This window comes from Cebus imitator, unplaced genomic scaffold, assembly GCF_001604975.1.
Source record: "Cebus imitator isolate Cc_AM_T3 unplaced genomic scaffold, Cebus_imitator-1.0 Scaffold209, whole genome shotgun sequence".
Classification (NCBI taxonomy): domain Eukaryota; kingdom Metazoa; phylum Chordata; class Mammalia; order Primates; family Cebidae; genus Cebus; species Cebus imitator.
This window is the reverse complement of record NW_016107524.1, coordinates 2,390,321-2,410,449: the sequence shown is the minus strand read 5'-3', so window position 1 is coordinate 2,410,449 and position 20,129 is coordinate 2,390,321. Positions and strand designations below refer to the sequence as shown.

The 20,129-nt window shown below is 38.8% G+C and overlaps 1 protein-coding gene across 4 annotated transcripts in view; it reads right to left on the bottom strand.

The window, feature by feature from the left end:
- Positions 1–696: 696 nt before the first annotated feature.
- LHCGR (luteinizing hormone/choriogonadotropin receptor) overlaps positions 697–20,129 on the bottom strand; it is a 65,859-nt gene continuing 46,426 nt past the window's right edge. For all 4 annotated transcript variants that reach the window (XM_017548515.2, XM_037745717.1, XM_037745718.1 and 1 more), the window contains one exon: positions 697–2,763. In XM_017548515.2, coding sequence (XP_017404004.1) covers positions 1,611–2,763 — 1,153 coding nt within the window. In that variant the 3' untranslated portion in view covers positions 697–1,610. The remainder of the gene's footprint in view (positions 2,764–20,129) is intronic.

Genomic DNA, 20,129 nt, shown 5'->3' with positions numbered 1-20,129 from the left:
ATTTTATCTAGAAATGTAAATAAATATGGCTAGTAATAAGAGTGCTGAAATGGTTAGGGCTAAGTACTGGTGTCTGCAAATTACTCTGAAATACATAAAAAAATAAGATGATAAATAATGATAATTATATATATGTAATGAAGCTAATATGGTAAAATATTTTTGAACCTAAATGGCGCTGTATGGGTGTTCACTGTACAATTCTTTTAATTTTTCTGCACATTTAAAAATGTAATAAAATGTTGGGGAAAATTTAAGGAACTTTGAATGCATATTAAGCCCTTGGATGACTGTTTTACCAATATGGGAATAAGTAAAATACAGTGATTAAGAGGCTAGGGTCCTGAATCAGAGCTTTTAGTTTAAATTCTATTAGTTGTATCTTTTATTTGTTTTGAGAACTTTGGCAAATTATAGGTTTTGCTTTCCTACAAAATGTGAATAATATCTACATTGTAGAGTTTTATGAAAATTAAATGGGTTAAATTATATAACATTTATCAAGATGTTTGGTGTAGGATTAGCTTTCAGTAAGAGTTACTTTAAAAAAAAGTCAGAGGAGCATAGAAAAAACACTAGTTAAAACCATAGTTTTGTTGTCCTATAAGATCCAATTTCAGTAAGTAAAAATATCTTCTAGCAAACACTGAACGTATTTTTCTATATTCTCCAAAGTATAGAAATGATGAAGCTTAATTATTTTTAAATATTTAGACATTTTTTTATTCAAATAAAAATATAAGCTCTAGAAAAAATTGTTTTCATTATATGTTTCATAACTTCAGAGTAATTGTAATTCAGCACGTTTGTAGTATACCATTGCCAAGATCTTGAGGTAGGAAGCAGGAAAACAAAATGGACTGAGACAGGATTCCTACTCATGAGGAGTTCACAGTCTACAGCTTAATGTTTCAGTAAGCAAATAGGCTGAAATGTGCTTTAGATGTTTGCCTTAAATTATAAATAAGTAGAATCCAGACAAGGGATAGATAAAAGTCTGCATAATAGCACAAATAGAACTTTCTGTGGTGACAAAAATATTCTGTGTCTGTGCTGTCCAGTGTGATAACCACTAGTCACATGTAGCTATTGAGAACTTGAAATGTGGCTAGTGCAACTGAGAAACTACATTTTTCATTTTATTTAATTCTAATTTAGCCACACGTGGCTAGTGGCTACCATATCGGACAGTACATCTCTAGAGTGTGTTTTTCAAGCTACCTGAGGAAAAAGGCCAGCTATTTTAAATTTCTGATCTCTTATGAACTAACATTTTTATAGAATGTAATACAGATTACAAAAATGAAAAAAAATATGCAAAATACCACCTCAATTTTTAAAAATATTAGATTCATCAAACAAAATTACTTTGTCAAAATTTCTATAAAAATTTCTAACTTCGGTATTTATGTCATCATGTACCAGTGACAGATAGTTTTTAGAATGGCAGTGGTCATAGACTACACTTTCTGCTAGGTAGAGGTCTCTTGCCCAGTGTATCTACAAATAAATACATTTCTAAATCCAACTCTATGTTAAAATTACTGGTACAGGTATTTTTTTTTTACAGGTTTAAGAACAATTCAATAATGCAGTTACTGATGTAACAGTTAATATTCTTTGTAGCAAGTCTTGTCTAGGAGAGCTGTACTTTGACAGTGCAATGCGGACACCCTCAAGGTGGACTGAGAAGGCTTATTTGATCCAGTGACGCCATTTTTGTAGTTGGAGGTACACGCTGAAAAATCCTTTCTTCTGTAAAGTTCAGCCCGATGTTTACAGCAGCCAAATTTGCCTAGCAACAGAAAGAAATCTCTTCGGAATGTCTTAGTGAATATTGCATACAGAAATGGATTGGCACAAGAATTGATGGGATAAAAAAGAACCAGTAAAACTTTAGAGTTGGTTACTGTGATAAGAGGCATTTTGAAGGCAGCTGAGATGGCAAAAAAAGAGATAGGTGCCATGCAGGTGAAATCGGTGAAGATGAGGATTGCCATCTTCTTAGCAATCTTTGTATCTTTGTTGGTAGCCATTAATTCTGGGTTTCGAACTGCAAAATAAATTTTAATGTAGCAAGCACAAATTATGATGAAGGCCACCACATTGAGGATCAGGATGGTTAATATATAGACTTGTGAGAGAGTAGTTTCCACATCCATGGGGAAGCAAATACTGACCTTCATGTAATTGCTGACACCCACAAGGGGCAATATAGCAATTAGAAAAGAAAAGAGCCATCCTCCAAGCATAATCAGAATGGCATGTCTTAATCGCAGCTTTTGGTCCAGGTGAATAGCATAAGTGATGGTGTGCCATCTTTCTAGAGTGATGACGGTGAGAGTGTAGACAGAAAGTTCACTTGCGAATACAGTGAAAAAGCCAGCAGTGCTGCACCCACTCCCTGTCTGCCAATCTATGGCATGGTTATAGTACTGGCCTTTGGTTTGGGAATCAACTGAGGCTATGAGCAGCAGATAGAGCCCCATGCAAAAGTCTGCAAAGGAGAGATTGCACATGAGAAAACGAGGCACTGTAAGTTTGTAATGACTTGTCAGGAGAACAAAAAGGACAGTCATGTTTCCCATGATGGCTAGAATATTAATCAGCCAAATCAGGACTCTAAGGAAGTCGTAGCCCATAATATCTTCACAGGGATTAAAAGCATCTGGTTCAGGAGCACATCGGGGTGTCTTGGGTAAGTGGAAGCTGTAATCATAGTCCCAGCCACTCGGTTCACTCTCGGCAAATATGGCAGGATAACTGTAAGAAGAATTATTGGCTTGATGTAAGAGATTTTCTCTGAGTATTAAAACATTTCAAGAATTATTCATGTTTTTTTTTAAAGCCAAAGAAACAAGGAAACAGCCACAATAACCTCAGCCTTACATTTATTTGTTAAATTATTTGAGAACTCTTATTTGACGTAGGAGTTCCCTAAGAAGGGAATGAAAAGCCATTTAGACTATGTATACATATATATATTACATCGATGCAAAGACTTAATGAAGCTGTTTACAAAGGATGATTTTCTTTGGAAAACAAGTTTAGAAAGACAATCTATGCTTGCTAAATCTAAAGTAATCCTTTCTTGGCATTTTCTTAGCTATTTATCTCTCATTTAGTTGCCAGTCGAACTGCTACCAAGCTGTTTGTGTGTTGCAGAACACAAATAGAACTGTAAGGCTCACGCTGAAAATCATTAGCTACTGGTGGACTTGTTTGTACTTAAGTCCCTGGCTAATCAAATAGTCCAATTGAGAAATAGAAACCAAGGATAGATTATTAGAAATTTAGGAGCAGAGGAAGAATATAGTTGTGGACAATAGGAAGAGGTGGTGAAAACATTACTATGTAGGGGTATGAGTCAAAGGCAGAGGGAGGATTACGAGGTAGTCTGTCCCTAGTGAAAGAACAGCCCTTTCTTTGCCACTCCTTTCCAATCATACTGCTACTTCCTGAGTTTAGTTTTTTGTCCTCTCTTATGGAGCAATTAGTTTTCTTCCTGATATCCTTTCTCCAATTTTAGCCCTCTCCCTAGTCCATTTTGTATGTTCCTTCTAGAATGTCCTTTCCTGAATTCAAAGTTATTAATTTCACTTACCCAAATCAAACTTGCCCCAGGTTCTCATTGGTTGAGATAAAATCCAAATTCATTGTGATGACTTCCAAGGCTCTCCTTGATCTGGGTTCTGCCTATCTCTCCAATCTCATCTCTAAGAAGCACTAGTGCTGCAGAATTCAGAGAATGGGCTAGAGCGAGACTGTCAGGATCCAGTCCTAGCACAGCTCTTACAGGCTGTATAATCCCAGGAGAGTTAATTTATATCCGTGTGCCTCAAGTTCTTTATTTGCCAAGTAGGGATAATAATCATACCTTCCATGTTAAAGTTGTGCTAATACTTGAATGTGTTCGTACATGTAGAATGTTTAGAATAATTCTTGAATCAATAAATATTAGGGATTCTCAACATTATCTCTTGCAGATCCCTCGTACAACCTTCCCTTTGGTCACATAAAGTGATGTGTAGCTCTCTGAATAAGTTCTACTGTTTCACTCCTTTGTCTTTGTACATACTTCTGGCTGAAATTTTCTTCCTTTTCTCATCTCTCTGGTGAATTCCTCCTCATCTGTAAAGATAAGTTCTCCTATAAAGTCTTTCTTGATTATACTCCCCGAGTTTTATTTATCCACCTGGCAAAGCTGCAGTTAGTACAACTGCAATTATCAAAACATTTTGCAATTAAGTGATGATGCATGTCTATCTTCTTTGTCTATTTGCTTCTTGAAAACAGAGGACTAGGTTTTACTTATTTCTGAAATCCCAGTTCCTAGCACAGTTTTGGCTCAGTGTTCATTCAGTAAATGTTTGTAGAGTGAATAATTCTAAACCAGGATGATTCTTGCTATGAAAAGAATTGAGAAGATACAGGGACAATGAGCACACAGCATCATGCATGTAGGCTCAAAAAACATGTTTGTTTTTACCCATCTTCTGCTAATATAATATTAGGAACTGGAGAAATGGGCACAATTTTTCTGTCAAGGACATTACAAATATATATTTGTAATATATTTTTATATACTACATGAGGAACCTTATGGTTCTTACACATTAAAAGGATATTTTTCTCTACTCTCAAACCTAACTTCTCATGTTCTGTATTTTAAGTGTATACCTAGTTCAGTGAGTGGAGGAAATAATAAATTGGAAGAATACAATACTGATGAGAATGTACACAGATTTAAAAAAAGAAAAAATTCTGTGACCTGGGACTCCAAAAATGTGTTAGAGTATTGTGGAGCCCAATTTGGAACTAGAGAAGGGCTGCTGCTATGTACAGAAGATCACATAGGAACCTCCCTTGTTTTATTATTAAATATTGTTATAACCAGCACATTTGTTTGTCCTCTTCTCACAGACACCAATATAATTACCATTTTTAATCTTTAAAGGGAGAAGATGGTTATGAAGAACTATTAAAGAAAATAGATCATTAATTTCTTAGCATTAGAAAGGTTTTTAGGCTAGGCACAATGGCTCACACCTGTAATCCTGGCACTTTGGGAGACCGAGGCGGGTGGATCACCTGAGGTCAGGAGTTTGCGACCAGATGGCCAACATGGCAAAACCCCATCTCTACTAAAAATACAAAAATTAGCCAGGCGTGGTGGCCTGTAATTCCAGCTACTCGGGAGGCTGAGGCAGGAGAATTGCTTGAATCTGGTAGGCGAAGTTTGCAGTGAGCTGAGATTGCACCACTGCACTCCAGCGTGGGTGACAGAACAAGGCTATCTAAAAAGAAAAAAAAAAAAGGTTTTTAAAGACCATCTCATTGAATCCTTTCATCTTATTGATAAGAAGGTTAAAGGAGATTAAAGGAGGTTAGTGACTTTCCCAATGTCTCTCAGGGATAGTGACAGTGGCAGCATGAGGTCTTCATAACCATGGTTCAGAGACCTTTCCCCTGACTTCACCCTCTCTTACTGTTTTTCAAAGTGTGGTCCTTGGACCATCTCCATTGCAATCACCAGGGTATTTGTTAAAATGCAGAATCTTGGCTTTACGCCAAACCCTGAATAAAAAATCTCTAGAGACAGAGCCCAGGAATTTGCATTTTAAGTAAGTTCTCTGGATGATTTATACAAAATAATAACCTTTGTTAAATCAGGTGAAAACTTTCCAACTATTCCTGATTTCCTTTACTCCTTTCCCCTTATCAAAACTACTTCAGCTGTTAGAAACATTATTGTAAAACTTCTAAAATTTCTGCCATGATTTCTGATTAAATTTATGTCAATAAGAGGTCAAGCATGTTTCCTCACTTCCTCTTGCTATCTGGTCCTTTGTCCTTTCTGTTTTTTGCCCTAATGGGCATATGTCTAGCAATTTTTCTCCTTGGTGATTTGTCTTCAGACTAAACGCCCACCTGCTGTTACTACATTTGTGTCCTGGGATTGCTCCTGAGGGCAGCATCATACTTACTGACAAACCCCAGCATGGAGCTGTTGTTAGTCTTGGGGGCTAGGCGGGGAGTATGAATGGACTCACACGGGCTTAGTAATATTGAATCAGAGGAAGGAGAGCTGTAGCTCCGCTGGTCGAGTCACAAGAAAGAAAGGAGAAAAGACGGGAATTTTAGGAGGACAATAGGGCCAGCCATAGAGGTAAGAATGCATTATCTTGGGGAGAATAGATAAGGCTTAGTGGCGAGCTCTAGAATTTCTAAACTCTACGGACTGAGGAATGGCTATCTGGTGGGAAGTAGGAGGTAGATTTATCATAAAATGCTTTCACAAGGAGAATGCTCTTTTTACTTAGATTTTATGTTAATTTCAGTCAGTTTTGGAGATGCTAGAGATTAGGGACTTGTCTTAAAGCAGTGTTAGCATAACAAACTCAAGGTTATATATTCTTATATATAACCTAGTGAGGATTATATTGAGGATGGATTAAAGTTTCCCTCAAACCACTCCTTGGTGCTGTCATTAACTATACCCATAAATGTTTTCCTGTTGATAAGAATCGAGTCATGTGGTTGCAAAAGAGTTGTGTAGAAGGTTTCTGATAGAATACTGAGTAAGAAAAGTGGGAAGGGTGAAGAAAGGCCGCTGGAGGATACATGGTGTCAGACCTAATGCGAGAAAAGGAAAAGAAGGAGACAATAATACTTATTTAACCTTGGTGTTGTCGCATTGCTTAGAGGAGAAAGGTCTCAAAAAGGATAAATTTTGCCAGTAATACTCAGTGTTACTGAAAGATTACTGCCAAGGATTCATATCTTTGGAATGGAACCCCAAAGTCCAGGGTCATTCCACCACACCACCCTGAAGCATCTGTATTACTTGGAGATTGATAGGAAAAGAAGAGAAAATTTCAGAAAGAGATTGGCAAAATGTCTTGAAGGAGCACTCAAGGGGATATAATAAAACTTCTAAATCTTAGTAAATGCGGCATAGGGACACTGGGATTATCTTATTTTTAAAATATATTTTATTGCATTTTAGGTTTTGGGGTACATGTGAAGAACATGCAAGATTGTTGCATAGGTACATACATGGCAGTGTGGTTTGCTGCCTTCCTCCCCTTCACCTATATCTGGCATTTCTCCCTATGTTATCCCTCCCCAACTCCCCACCCCCCACTGTCCCTCCTCTAGTTCCCTCCCACAGACCCCAGTGTGTGATGCTCCCCTCCCTGTGTCCATGTGTTCTCATTGCTCAACACCCACCTATGAGTGAGAACATGCAGTGTTTGATTTTCTGTTCTTGTGTCAGTTTGCTGAGAATGATGGTTTCCAGGTTCATCCATGTCCCTAAAGGACACAAATTCATCGTTACTGATGGCTGCATAGTATACCATGGTGTATATGTACCACATTTTCCCTGTCCAGTCTATCATTGATGGGCATTTGGGTTGGTTCCAAGACTTTGCTATCGTAAACACTGCTGCAATGAACATTTGTGTGCATGTGTCCTTATAATAGAATGATTTATAATCCTTTGGATTATAAATGGGATTTTAAATGGGATTTAAATGGGATTTATAATCCTTTGGATTATAAATGGGATTTAAATCCCAGTAATGGGATTGCTGGGTCAAATCGAATTTCTATTTCTAGGTCCTTAAGGAATTGCCACACTATCTTCCACAATGGTTGACCTAATTTACGCTCCCACCAACAGTGTAAAAGTATTCCTATTTCTCCACATGCTCTCCAGCATCTGTTGTCTCCAGATTTTTTAATGATCGCCATTCTAACTGGCATGAGATAGTATCTCAATGTGGTTTTCACTTGTATTTCTCTAATGACCAGTGATGATGAGCATTTTTTCATATGTTTGTTGACCTCATGTATGTCTTATTTTGTAAAGTGTCTGTTCATATCCTTTGCCCCCTTTTGAATGGGCTTGTTTGTTTTTTTCTTGTAAATCTGTTTTAGTTCTTTGTAGATTCTGGATATTAGCCCTTTGTCAGATGGGTAGATTGCAAAATTTTTTTCCCATTCTGTTGGTTGCTGATTCACTCTAATGACTGTTTCTTTTGCTATGCAGAGCTCTGGAGTTTGATTAGGTCCCATTTGTCTATTTTGGCTTTTGTTGCCAATGCTTTTGGTGTTTTAGTCATGAAGTCCTTGCCTATGCCTATGTCCTGAATGGTTTTTCCTAGATTTCCTTCTAGGGTTTTTATGGTATTAAGTCTTATGTTTAAGCCTTTAATGCATCTGGAGTTAATTTTAGCATAAGGTGTCAGGAAGGGGTCCAGTTTCTGCTTTCTGCACATGGCTAGCCAGTTTTCCCAACACCGTTTATTAAACAGGGAATCCTTTCCCCATTGCTTGTTTTTGTGAGGTTTGTCAAAGATCAGATGATTATAGATGTGTGGCATTGTCTCTGAGACCTCTGTTCTGTTCCATTGGTCTATATCTCTGTTTTGGTACCAGTACTGTGCTGTTTTGATTACTGTAGCCTTGTAGTATAGTTTGAAGTCAGGTAGTGTGATGCCTCCAGTTTTCTTCTTTTTGCTTAGAATTGACTTGGCTATGAGGGCTCTCTTTTGGTTCCATATGAAGTTTAAGGTGTTTTTTTCCAGGTCTGTGAAGAAGGTCATTGGTAGCTTGATGGGGATAGCATTGAATCTATAAATTACTTTGGGCAGTATGGCCATTTTCACAATATTGATTCTTCCTAACCATGAGCATGGAATGTTTCTCCACCTGTTTGTGTCCTCTCTTATTTCGATGAGCAGTGGTTTGTAGTTCTCCTTGAAGAGGTCCTTTACATTTTTTGTTAGTTGTATTCCTAGGTATTTTATTCTCTTTGTAGCAATTGTGAATGGCATTTCCTTCTTGATTTGCCTCTCTTTAAATCTGTAATTGGTGTATAGGAATGCTTGTGATTTCTGCATATTGATTTTGTATCCTGAGACTTTGCTGAAGTTGCTTATCAGTTTCAAGAGATTTTGGGCTGAGATGATGGAGTCTTCTAAATATACAATCATGTCATCTGCAAATAGAGACAATTTGACTTCCTCCTTTCCTAATTGAATACCTTTATTTCTTTTTCTTGCCTGATTGCTCTGGCTAGAACTTTCAATACTATATTGAATAGGAGTGGTGAGAGAGGGCTTCCTTGTCTAGTGCCAGATTTCAAAGGGAATGCTTCCAGTTTTGGCCCATTCAGTATGAAATTGGCTGTTGGTTTGTCTTAAATAGCTTTTATTATTTTGAGATATGTTCTGTCAATACCTAGTTTATTGAGAATTTTTAGCATAAACGGCTGTTTGAATTTTGTCAATGGCCTTCTCTGCATCTATTGAGATAATCGTGTGGTTTTTTGCCTTTGGTTCTGTTTATGTGGTGAATTACGTTTATACATTTGCATATGTTGAACCAGTCTTGCATCCCCGGGATGAAGCCTACTTGATCGTGATGGATAAGCTTTTTGATGGGCTGTTGCAATTGGTTTGCCAGTATTTTATCAAAGAGTTTTGCATCTGTGTTCATCATGGATATTGCCCTGAAATTTTCTTTTCTTGCTGAGTCTCTGCTGGTTTTTGGTATCAGGATGATATTGGTCTCATAAAATGATTTGGGAAGGATTCCCTCTTTTTGGATTGTTTGGAATAGTTTCAGAAGGAATGGCATCAGCTCCTCTTTGTATGTCTGGTAGAGTTGGCTGTGAACCCATCTGGACCTGTGCTTTTTTTGGTTGGTAGGCTATTAATTGCTGCCTCAACTCCCTGTTTCAGCCCCCTTTTTATCAGTTGAATGGGCAACTCTGTCTCCCAGGCATTCCAGTCACCTGTAGAAAAGGTGCCCAGATCTGTGTGATTTCCCGTGTGGTGACCCACTGCGCTGGCTGGAACAGCTGTGCTGGAGATTCATGGTGCTTTATAGCCCTGGAATCTCCTGGCCTGGCTGTCTGTTTCAGTCTCCTTTTTATCAGTTGAATTGGTGGCTCTGTCTCCTAGGCACTCCAGTTGCCAGCTGAAAGGGCGCCTGGACCCATGTGAGTATTTTGTGTGGAGACCCGCCACACTGGCCAAAACAGCTGTGCTGGCGACCCGTGGGGCTCCTCTGCCCAGGAATCTCCTTGTCTGTGGGCAATAAAAATCCATCTGGAAATGCGGAGTCCACTCGCCCTGCATGCTCTCGCTGGGAGCTGTAATCCAGAGCTGCTCCTAATTGGCCATCTTGGATCCCTCCCTCGGGATTATCTTTTGAGGCATGCTCTTTTACAGTTGAAGACAAGTAAAATGCCAAGGCAGCCAGGATTTATAGCAGAAAAATGTTAAAAATTAGTCAGCAAAACAGGAATGTAGCTTCCATCCAATGTATGTTAGTGACAGCATTAAGACTAGTTTTAAGTTCAGGAGCATAGTGGTCAAGGTGGCCTAAGTCTTCTTTAAGAGAAATGGCTACTTCTAAGGTACGTTTACAGCTAGTTAATCTTTGTGGAATGCTGGCCATGTGACTAGTGAAAATTCTTACAAATGAAGCTATCAGTTCTATGAGCCTTTAGTGACATCAAAATACCTGCAAATTTTTAATTTTTGAGAAGGATTTAATATATTTGTAGAGTAAATATTAAGGAACATTTTCAAATCGTTTGTTTAAACAATTGAAAGAGATACCTGATTAACCTGATGCCAATTGCACAGAAAAAATTCCCATTTTAAAACTATTAAAAGATGCTTTGCAACAGCTCTCCAACCGATTTTTATCAAAAGAAAATAATTGAGGCTGATAATATGGTACACACAGAACAAGATATGACTTCTGAATTTCCTTACATGCAAATACTTACAGTGTTTCATTATTTTGTTTCCTTACTGTGCTTTCACATTGTTTGGAAAAGTTTTTGGAAATGGAAAATGAAAAATTCTGTCTGAAAGAGAAGAGGTTATAAAAAGCATTTGAGCTTTTGGTCTTCAAACTAAACCTGATTATGCATCTATTTATGCTTTGTTCATGCAAATTCTTTACACCAGCATCTTGTTCTGCACCATTGTCCTAACTGAAATGTTTCCTGAGGAGAGAGTAAAGGCTTCTGAATTGTCATTAGAGTGCTTCCAGCTTAGATAAAATGCTTCTGAATACTAAGCTTTTTGTGTGGGTACTAGAGACGAAAAAACTTAAATTTGTCATATTGAATCAAGGATTTTTCAATGATTACTAAAAGCTGCTTTTATGGTGTATTAAGGTTTTCTCCTTACCACTCTCCTTTCCCCATTGGCCTTGATTAACAAATAATCATTCCAAGTTCAGGGTTTTGAGTTGTAACTGGGCATCTTTTTTGTAAGGATTTGAAGATACTGGACCTGACATTGTGATGTGAATTTCAGGTTATTTTTTCTTATGTACAGAAACACATGTGGGTATGCCCTACTCCACCGCCTTTCCAAGAAGTTTAGCCTATGGAAAGGGGAAAAATACCAATGAAATAAAACGAGGCCCATTCTTACCTAAGGGAGCACTTACCTAGGGATGACATTTAAGGGAGATACAAATGAATAAATAAATAGGGTACAGCATTCCCTTTTCTTCCGCAGCCTTGCCAGTGTCTGTTGTTTTTCTCATTGTGGTTTTGATTTGCATTTCTCTGATGATTAGTGATGATGAGCATTTTTTCTTTAGAAGACATACAAGCAGTCAACCAACATATGAAAAAGTGCTGTTCTGTTCATGCCCATTGCCCATTTTTTAAAATGGGGTTATTTATTTTTTTTGCTTGTTCATTTGTTTAACTTCGTTATAGATTTTGGATGTTAGACCTTTGTCAAATGCATAGTTTGTGAATATTGTTTCCCATCCTGTAGGTTGTCTGTTTACTCTGTTGATAGTTTCTTTTGCTGTGCAGAAGCTCCGTAGTTTAATTAGGTCCCACTCGTCAATTTTTGTTATTGTTGCAATTGCTTTTGAGGAGTTAGCTAAAAATTCTTTGTCAAGGCTGATGTCAAGAAGGGTATTTCCTAGGTTTTCTTCTAAGATTTTTATAATTTGAGAAAAGGGAACGCTCATACACTGTTGGTGGGAGTGTAAATTAGTTCATCCACTGTGGAAATCAGTTTGGAGATTTCTAAAAGAACTTAAAGCAGAGCTATTATTCAACTCAGCAATCTCATTACTGAGTATATGCCCAATGAAATAGATCATTATACCAAAAAGACACATGCAGTTGTATGGTCATTGCTATACTATTCACAATAACAAAGACATGGAATCAACCTGGGTGCCTGGATTGGATAAAGAAAATGTGGTACATATAAACCATGTAGTACTATGCAGCCATAAAAAATCATATCTTTTGCAGCAACACGGATGGAGCTGGAAGCCATATCTTAAGTGAATTAATCCAGGATTAGAAAACCAAACACTGCATGTTCTCACTTATAAGAGGGAGCCAAACACTGGGGACACATGAACATTAACATGGGAACAACAGGCACTGCAGACTACTGGAGGGGGCAGGGAGGGAGGAAGGCATGGGTTGAAAAACTACCTATTGATTATTATGCTCACTTCCTGGATGCAATATACTCAAGTAACAACCTGCCACATGAACCCTCTGTGTCTAAAATGAAAGTTGAATAAAAAAAATTAGTGGTTGTCTACAGAGGAGGTCTACAGAAAAAAAAAAATAGTGGTTTCTTCAAAATTACAAATGCCCCCGATTGTCTCTTATTTCTTCTCTCCTTATATTCACTGCCCTGATGGCATTCTCATGATATTTCATTCTTGTTTTCATAGAGAATGAAATTTGCACCTTCTCTGATGGGACAATGCATTGTTTCTACATAGTTCATGCATATTCTATGAAAGAGGTATCATCGAGCTGTTGACCCATTATTACAAGGGTTATCAACTGTATTCATTAAGAATTTGGACATGATGGAAAAGGACAGGCTCAGAAGGGACTAATTCTGAAAGGGACTAATTCTAGCCTTTCAGAATTAGTGAAGTCAGAACAAGGTTCCCTGAGAACAGTGGGGTGCAAGGCAGCAACCAGATAAAATATAAGACATTTGCCCATTTTCCTTTTCATAAGTTTCAAATAGACCTATATTGTAATAGCAATTCATAAAATATCAGAAAATTGTAACACATAGAAAGCAGGTAAAACATGAATATATAGCTCAGTGATTTCTCACAGAATGATCACCCATGTATCCATTAGGCCAATAAATGACCAACACCCCCCACCCCACCCACCAAGAAAAAAAGAAATAGGGGAAAAGAGGGCAGGCTGTGAGGGTCTCAACCTTTACTGATGAGGAAGGAGAAATGAGGCAATTCAAACTGGACATTTCTATGTATTATTCTTCTCCAATGATTATGAGACAATTCCTTGCAGGAATACTTTGTCTCTTTCACCTACTGGAATAAAAATCCCCGAACTAAAATTTTCACATGCCAGTAATTTCAGAAGGGATGTGATCTCTTTGCCACAAAATGTAGGTATCCAGAATCAGCTTTATCATAAACCATTATCTCTGTCATTTTCCTGATTGGACCCTCACCAGCTTTGCTCACCTCCAACTCATCCTCTACCTTGCTGCAAAGTGATATTTTATAAAAGCGAGTTTGAATAATCTTGCTTGAAAGTCTTCATGGCTCCACATCATCTAAACAACTGGGCCTGATACTCAGAGCATCATGGCCCCCATCTCCTTGGCTTCCTCTTCTGACTCATCTTCCCCCATGTGTCCATGTTCCAATGTTTCTGAGTGAGTTTCATCTACTGTCTCTTGCCTTTCTCATGAGCTATTCATCTTCTTTGCCTGTTTTTTCTCACTCTGTCTAGGCAACTCCTGCCTGTTCTTCAAGACTCAGCATAAATCAGTTCCCTCATATTGCCTTCCATAATCCCTGCTGGCATTCACAAACTCTTCCTCAGTGCTCCCAGAGCACTCTGTTCTGTTCTCAGATCTGTCATAACATATGCTGTGTTGGACTTAAATATCGGCTCTCTTGTGTGTGTGGCCCCTATACAGCTGTCTGCGACTTATCATTGTACCTTTAGGCTTTTACACAGTGTTTGGAACATATTAAGTGCTCAGTTAATGTTTTTTGAAGCTCAGTTAATGGTGCATGACTTTGTGAAGACAGCAAGTGTTTTGTTTTGTCTTCTCAGCTACCCCAAAAGCTTCAGGTAGAACTGAACCTCCTATATGGAAGGTACAAACAATGCATGCTGGTTGATTAATTATAAATAATTCAGCTTGGTTGATCCCAAACAAAGACAGCAGCATTTGGTGCTGCTTTCAGTGTCTTATGTAATTAACTGATGGAGCCTATCTCCTTAGGCTGTGATAATAGCCCTTTAGGGCAGTGTTGTTAACAGCTGTGAGTTGTGTGACCCATTGATGGGTCATGAAAGCAATAGAGTGCATCAAGACTGGCATTAAAAATAAAAAAGGCATGAAATAAAATAGAGTGAAATAAGAAAATATCAGCATATTACATATTAAAACGTTAAGGATCACTCTGTTTTATTCATGTTACATATGTGACATATACTGGGTTGCAATACAAAAGTACTTCTTTTTATGCATCTCAGTCAAAAAAGTCTAGAAAACAATGGCCTGAGGAAAGAATGAAATTCTACCACTGTGCCCCGACTATCCTGGACTGAACTGAATCAGTAAGATGCCCATGACTGGAGGCAAACCATCCAGGAGCTCATTCCCTTTCTGTTCCCATACTAAGCTTATCCTTAGCTATAATTCTGTTCTAAAATGGAAGATGCTTGTCTACTGGGAGAGAAATAGTTTTGAAAACCTTCTGTAGTATTTCGTGTTCATTTTGAAATGGAAGATTAAAACATTAGTTAAATGTTGCCCTCCAGAGGCTTCTTCCTCCACTAAAAAAAAATGGTGCTCTTGATATACTGATCCAAGATGGCTGAACAGGAACAGTTCTAGAGTGCAGTTCCCAGTGAGAACAATGTAGAGGGTGAGTGATCACCACATTTCCAAACGAGTTTTTATTGCCCACAGACCAGGAGATTCCCTGGCTGAAAAAAGCCGTGAGTTTCCAGCATGGCTGTTTCAGCCCACACAGCAGGTCTCCACACAAAAACTCACAAAAATCTGGGTGGCCATTTCAATTGGCCTCTGGAACACCTGGGAGCCAGAGCCACCCATTCAACTGAAAAANAGTTTCCAGCATGGCTGCTTCAGGTGGCACAGCGGGTCTCCACATAAAAACTCACACAAATCTGGGAGGCCGTTTCAACTGGCGCCTGGAACGCCTGGGAGACAGAGCCGCCCATTCAACTGAAAAAAAGGGGGCTGAAACAGGGAGCCAGGTGGTCTGGCTCAGTGGGTCTCACCCCCACAAAGCCCAGCAATCTGAAACGCTATGGATTGAGAGTTTTGCAGCAAGTGCAGCTGGACCTGGGACGGTCCAGCTTTGTTGGGTGTCCGCCATTACCGAGGTAGTCCACCACTACCAAGGCAGTCCACCATTACCGAGGCAGTCTGCCATTACTGAGGCAGTGCACCATTACTGAGGCAGACCGCCATTACCGAGGCAGTTCTAACTATACCTCTGCAAGCAAAACCACAAGGAAGTCCACACAGTTGCTGGGCAGAGCCCATGGCAGCTCAGCAACACCTCTGCTGGCAGACTGTGACTAGGCTACCTCCTTGCTGGGCAGGGCATCTCTGAAAAAAGACAGCAGCACATCAGGAACTTATAAATAAAGCCCCATGTTCCCAGGACAGAGCACGTGGGAAAAAAGGCAGTTATGAGTTCCACTGCAGCAGACTTAAATGTACCTGTCCAGCAGCTCTGAATGGAACAGTGGAGCTCCCAGCACAGCACTTGAGCTCCTGTAAGGGAAAGACTGTCTCCTCAAGTGGCTCCCTGAACCCCGTATATCCAAAGAGACACCTCATAAAGGAGAGCTCAGGTTGACATCTGGCGGGTATCCTTCTGGGACGAAGATAACAGAAGAAGAAACTGGCAGCAACCCAGGCTGTTCTACAGCTGCTACAGGTGATCCCCAGGCAAGCAGGGTCTGGAGTGGGTCCAGCAGTCCTACAGCAGAGGGGCCTGACTGTTAGAAGAAAAACTAAAAAACAGCAAGAAATAACTTCAACATCAACAAAAAGGACATCTACTCAGAGACCCCATCTGAAAGCCACCAACTACAAAGACCACAGGTAGATAAATCCAGAAAGATGGGAAGAAACCAGTGCAAAAATGATGAAAATGCCTCTCCTCCTTCAAGGGATCACAACGCCTCACTAGCAAAGGAACAAAGCTGTATGGAGAATGATTCTGATGAATTGACAGAAACAGGCTTCAGAAGGTGGGTAATAACAAACTTCTTTGAGCTAAAAGAACATGTGTTAACCCAATGCAAAGAAACTGATAACCTTGAAAAAAGGTTTGACAAAATGCTAATGAGAATAAACAGCTTAGAGAGGAATATAAATGACCCGATGGAGCTGAAAAACACAAGAACTTCGCAAAGCATATACAAGTTTCAATAGTTGAATCAACCAAGCAGAAGAAAGGATATCAGAGATTTAAGATCAACTCAATGAAGTAAAATGAGAAGGCAAGATTAGAGATAGAAGAGTAAAATGAAATGAAAAAAGCCTCCAAGAAATATGGGATTATGTGAAAAGACCTAATCTATGTTTGATAGTTGTACTTGAATGTGATGAAGAGAATGAATCCAAGCTGGAAAACACTCTTGAGGATATTATCCAGGAGAACTTCCCCAACCTAGCAAGGCAGGCCAATATTCAAGTCCAGGAAATACGGAGAATACCACAAAGATATTCCTCAAGAAGAGAAGTGCCAAGGCACATAATCATCAGATTCACCAGAGTTGAAATGAAGGAAAAAATGCTAAGGGCAGCCAGAGAGAAAGGTTGGGTTACCCACAAAGGGAAGCCCATTAGGCTCACAGTGGATCTCTTGGCAGAAATCCTGCAAGCCAGAAGAGAGTGGGGGCCAATATTCAACATCCTTAAAGACAAGAACTTTCAACCCAGAATTTCATATCTGGCCAATCTAAGCTTCATAAGCGAAGGAGAAATAAAATCCTTTATGAACACACAATTGCTGAGAGATTTTGTCACCACCAGACCTACCTTAAAAGAGCTCCTGAAAGAAGAACTAAACTTAGAAAGGAACAACCAGTACCAGACACTCCAAAAATGTACCAAATGGTAAAGAACATAGACACAATGAAGAAAGTGCATCAACTAACCAGCAAAACAACCAGCTAGCATCAAAATGGCAGGATCAAATTCACACATAACAATATTAACCTTAAATGTAAATGGACTAAATGCTCCAATCAAAAGACACAGACTGGCAAATTGGACAAAAATTCAAAATCCATCAGTGTGCTGTATCCAGGAAACCAATCTCATGTGCAAGGATACACAAAGGCTCAACACAAAGGGATGGTGGAAGATTTACCAAGAAAATGGAGAGCAAAAAAAGGCAGGAGTTGCAATCCTAGTCTCTGATAAAATAGACTTTAAACCAACAAAGATCAAAAGAGACAAAGAAGGGCATTACATAATGGTAAAAGGATCAATGCAACAAGAAGAGCTAACGATCCTAAATATATGCACACCCAATACAGGAGCACCCAGATACATAAAGCAAGTTCTTAATGACCTACAAAGAGACTTAGACTCCCACACAATAATAGTGGGAGACTTTAACACTCCACTGTCAGTATTAGACAGATCAATGAGACAGAAAATTAACAAGGATATCCAGGATTTGAACTCAGACCTGGACCAAGCAAACCTAATAGACTTTTACAGAACTCTCCACCCCAAATCCACAGAATATACATTCTTCTCAGCACCACATCACACTTATTCTAAAATTGATCACATAATTGGAAGTAAAACATTCCTCAGCAAATGCAAAAGAATGAAAATCATAACAAATAGTCTCTCAGACTACAGTGCAGTCAAATTAGAACTGAGAATTAAGAAACTCACTCAAAACCACACATCTATATGGAAACTGAACAGCCTGCTCCTGAATGACTATTGGGTAAATAACGAAATTAAGGCAGGAATAAAGATGTTATTTGAAACCAATGAGAACAAAGACAGAGAGTACCAGAATCTCTGGGACACATTTAAAGCAGTGTCTAGAGGGAAATTTACAGCAATAATTCCCACATGAGAAGCAAGGAAAGATCTAAAATCAATACCCTATCATCAAAATTGAAAGAGCTAGAGGAGCAAGATAAAAAAAAAACTCAAAACCTAGCAGAAGACAAGAAATAACTAAGATCAGTGCAGAACTGAAGGAGACAGAGACACAAAAAACCCTTCAAAAAAATCAATAAATCCAGGAGCTGGTTTTATGAAAAGCTCAACAAAATAGACTGGTAGCCAGATTAATAAAAAGGAAAAGAGAGAAGAATCAAAAAGATACAATAAAAACAATAAAGGGGATATCACCACCGATTCCACAGAAATTCAAACTACCATCAGAGATTGCTACAAAGAACTCTATGCACATAAACCAGTAAACCTGGAAGAAATGGATAAATTCCTGGACATTTGCACCCTCCCAAGCCTAAGCCAGGAAGAAGTCAAAACCCTGAATAGACCAATAACAAGGGCAGAAGTTGAGGCATCAATCAATAGCCTACCAACCAAAAAAAGCCCAGGTCCGGATGGGTTCACAGCTGAATTCTACCAGACATACAAAGAGGAGCTGGTACCACTCCTTCTGAAACTATTTCAAACATCCAAAAAGAGGGAATCCTTCCCAAGTCATTTTATGAGACCAACATCATCCTAATACCAAAACCTGGCAGAGACTCAACAAAAATAAAATTTCAGGCCAATATCCATGATGAACATAGATGCAAAAATCTTCAATAAAATAAAGGCAAACCAATTGCAACAGCACATCAAAAAGCTTATCCATCATGATCAAATAGGCTTCATCCCAGGGATGCAAGGCTGGTTCCACATTTGCAAGTCTATAAATGTAAGCCACCACTTAAACAGAACCAAAGACAAAAACCACATGATTATCTCAATTGATGCAGAGGAGGCCTTTGACAAAATTCAACAGCCCTTTATGCTAAAACCTCTCAATAAACTGGGTATTGTCAGAACGTATCTCAAAATAATAAAAGCTATTTATGACAGACCACAGCCAATATCATACTGAATGGGCAAAAAGGGAAGCATTCCCTTTGAAATCTGGCACTAGACAAGGATGCTCTCTCTGACCACTCCTATTCAATATATTATTGGAAGTTCTAGCCAGAGCAATCAGGCAAGAAAAAGAAATAAAGGGTTTTCACTTAGGTATTCACTTAGGAAAGAAGGAAGTCAAATTGTCTCTATTTGCAGATGATGTGATTGTATATTTAGAAGACCCCATTACCTCAGCCCAAAATCTCCTGAAACTGATAAGCAACTTCAGCAAAGTCTCAGGATACAAAATCAATGTGCAGAAATTACAAGCATTCCTATACACCAATAACAGACTTAAAGAGAGGCAAATCAAGAAGGAACTGCCATTCACAATTGCTACAAAGAGAATAAAATACCTGGAAATATAACTAACAAAGGATGTAAAGGACCTCTTTAAGGAGAATGACAAACCACTGCTTAAGGAAATAATAGAAGACACAAACAGATAGAAAAATATTCCATGCTCATGGTTAGGAATAATCAATATTGTGAAAATGGCCATACTGCCCAAAGTAATTTATAAATTCAACGCTATCTCCATCAAGCTACCAATGACCCTCTTCACAGAACTGGAAAAAACCACCTTAAACTTCATATGCAACCAAAAGAGAGCCTGCATAGCCAAGACAATCCTAAGCAAAAAGAAGAAAGCTGGAGGCATCACACTACCTGACTTCAAACTATACTACAAGGCTACAATAATCAACACAGCACGGTACTGGTACCAAAACAGAGATATAGACCAATGGAACAGAACAGAGGCCTCAGAGACAATGCCACACATCTACAACCATCTGATCTTTGACAAACCTCACAAAAACAAGCAATGGGGAAAGGATTCCCTGTTTAATAAATGGTGTTGGGAAAACTGGCTAGCCATGTGCAGAAAGCAGAAACTGGACCCCTTCCTGACACCTT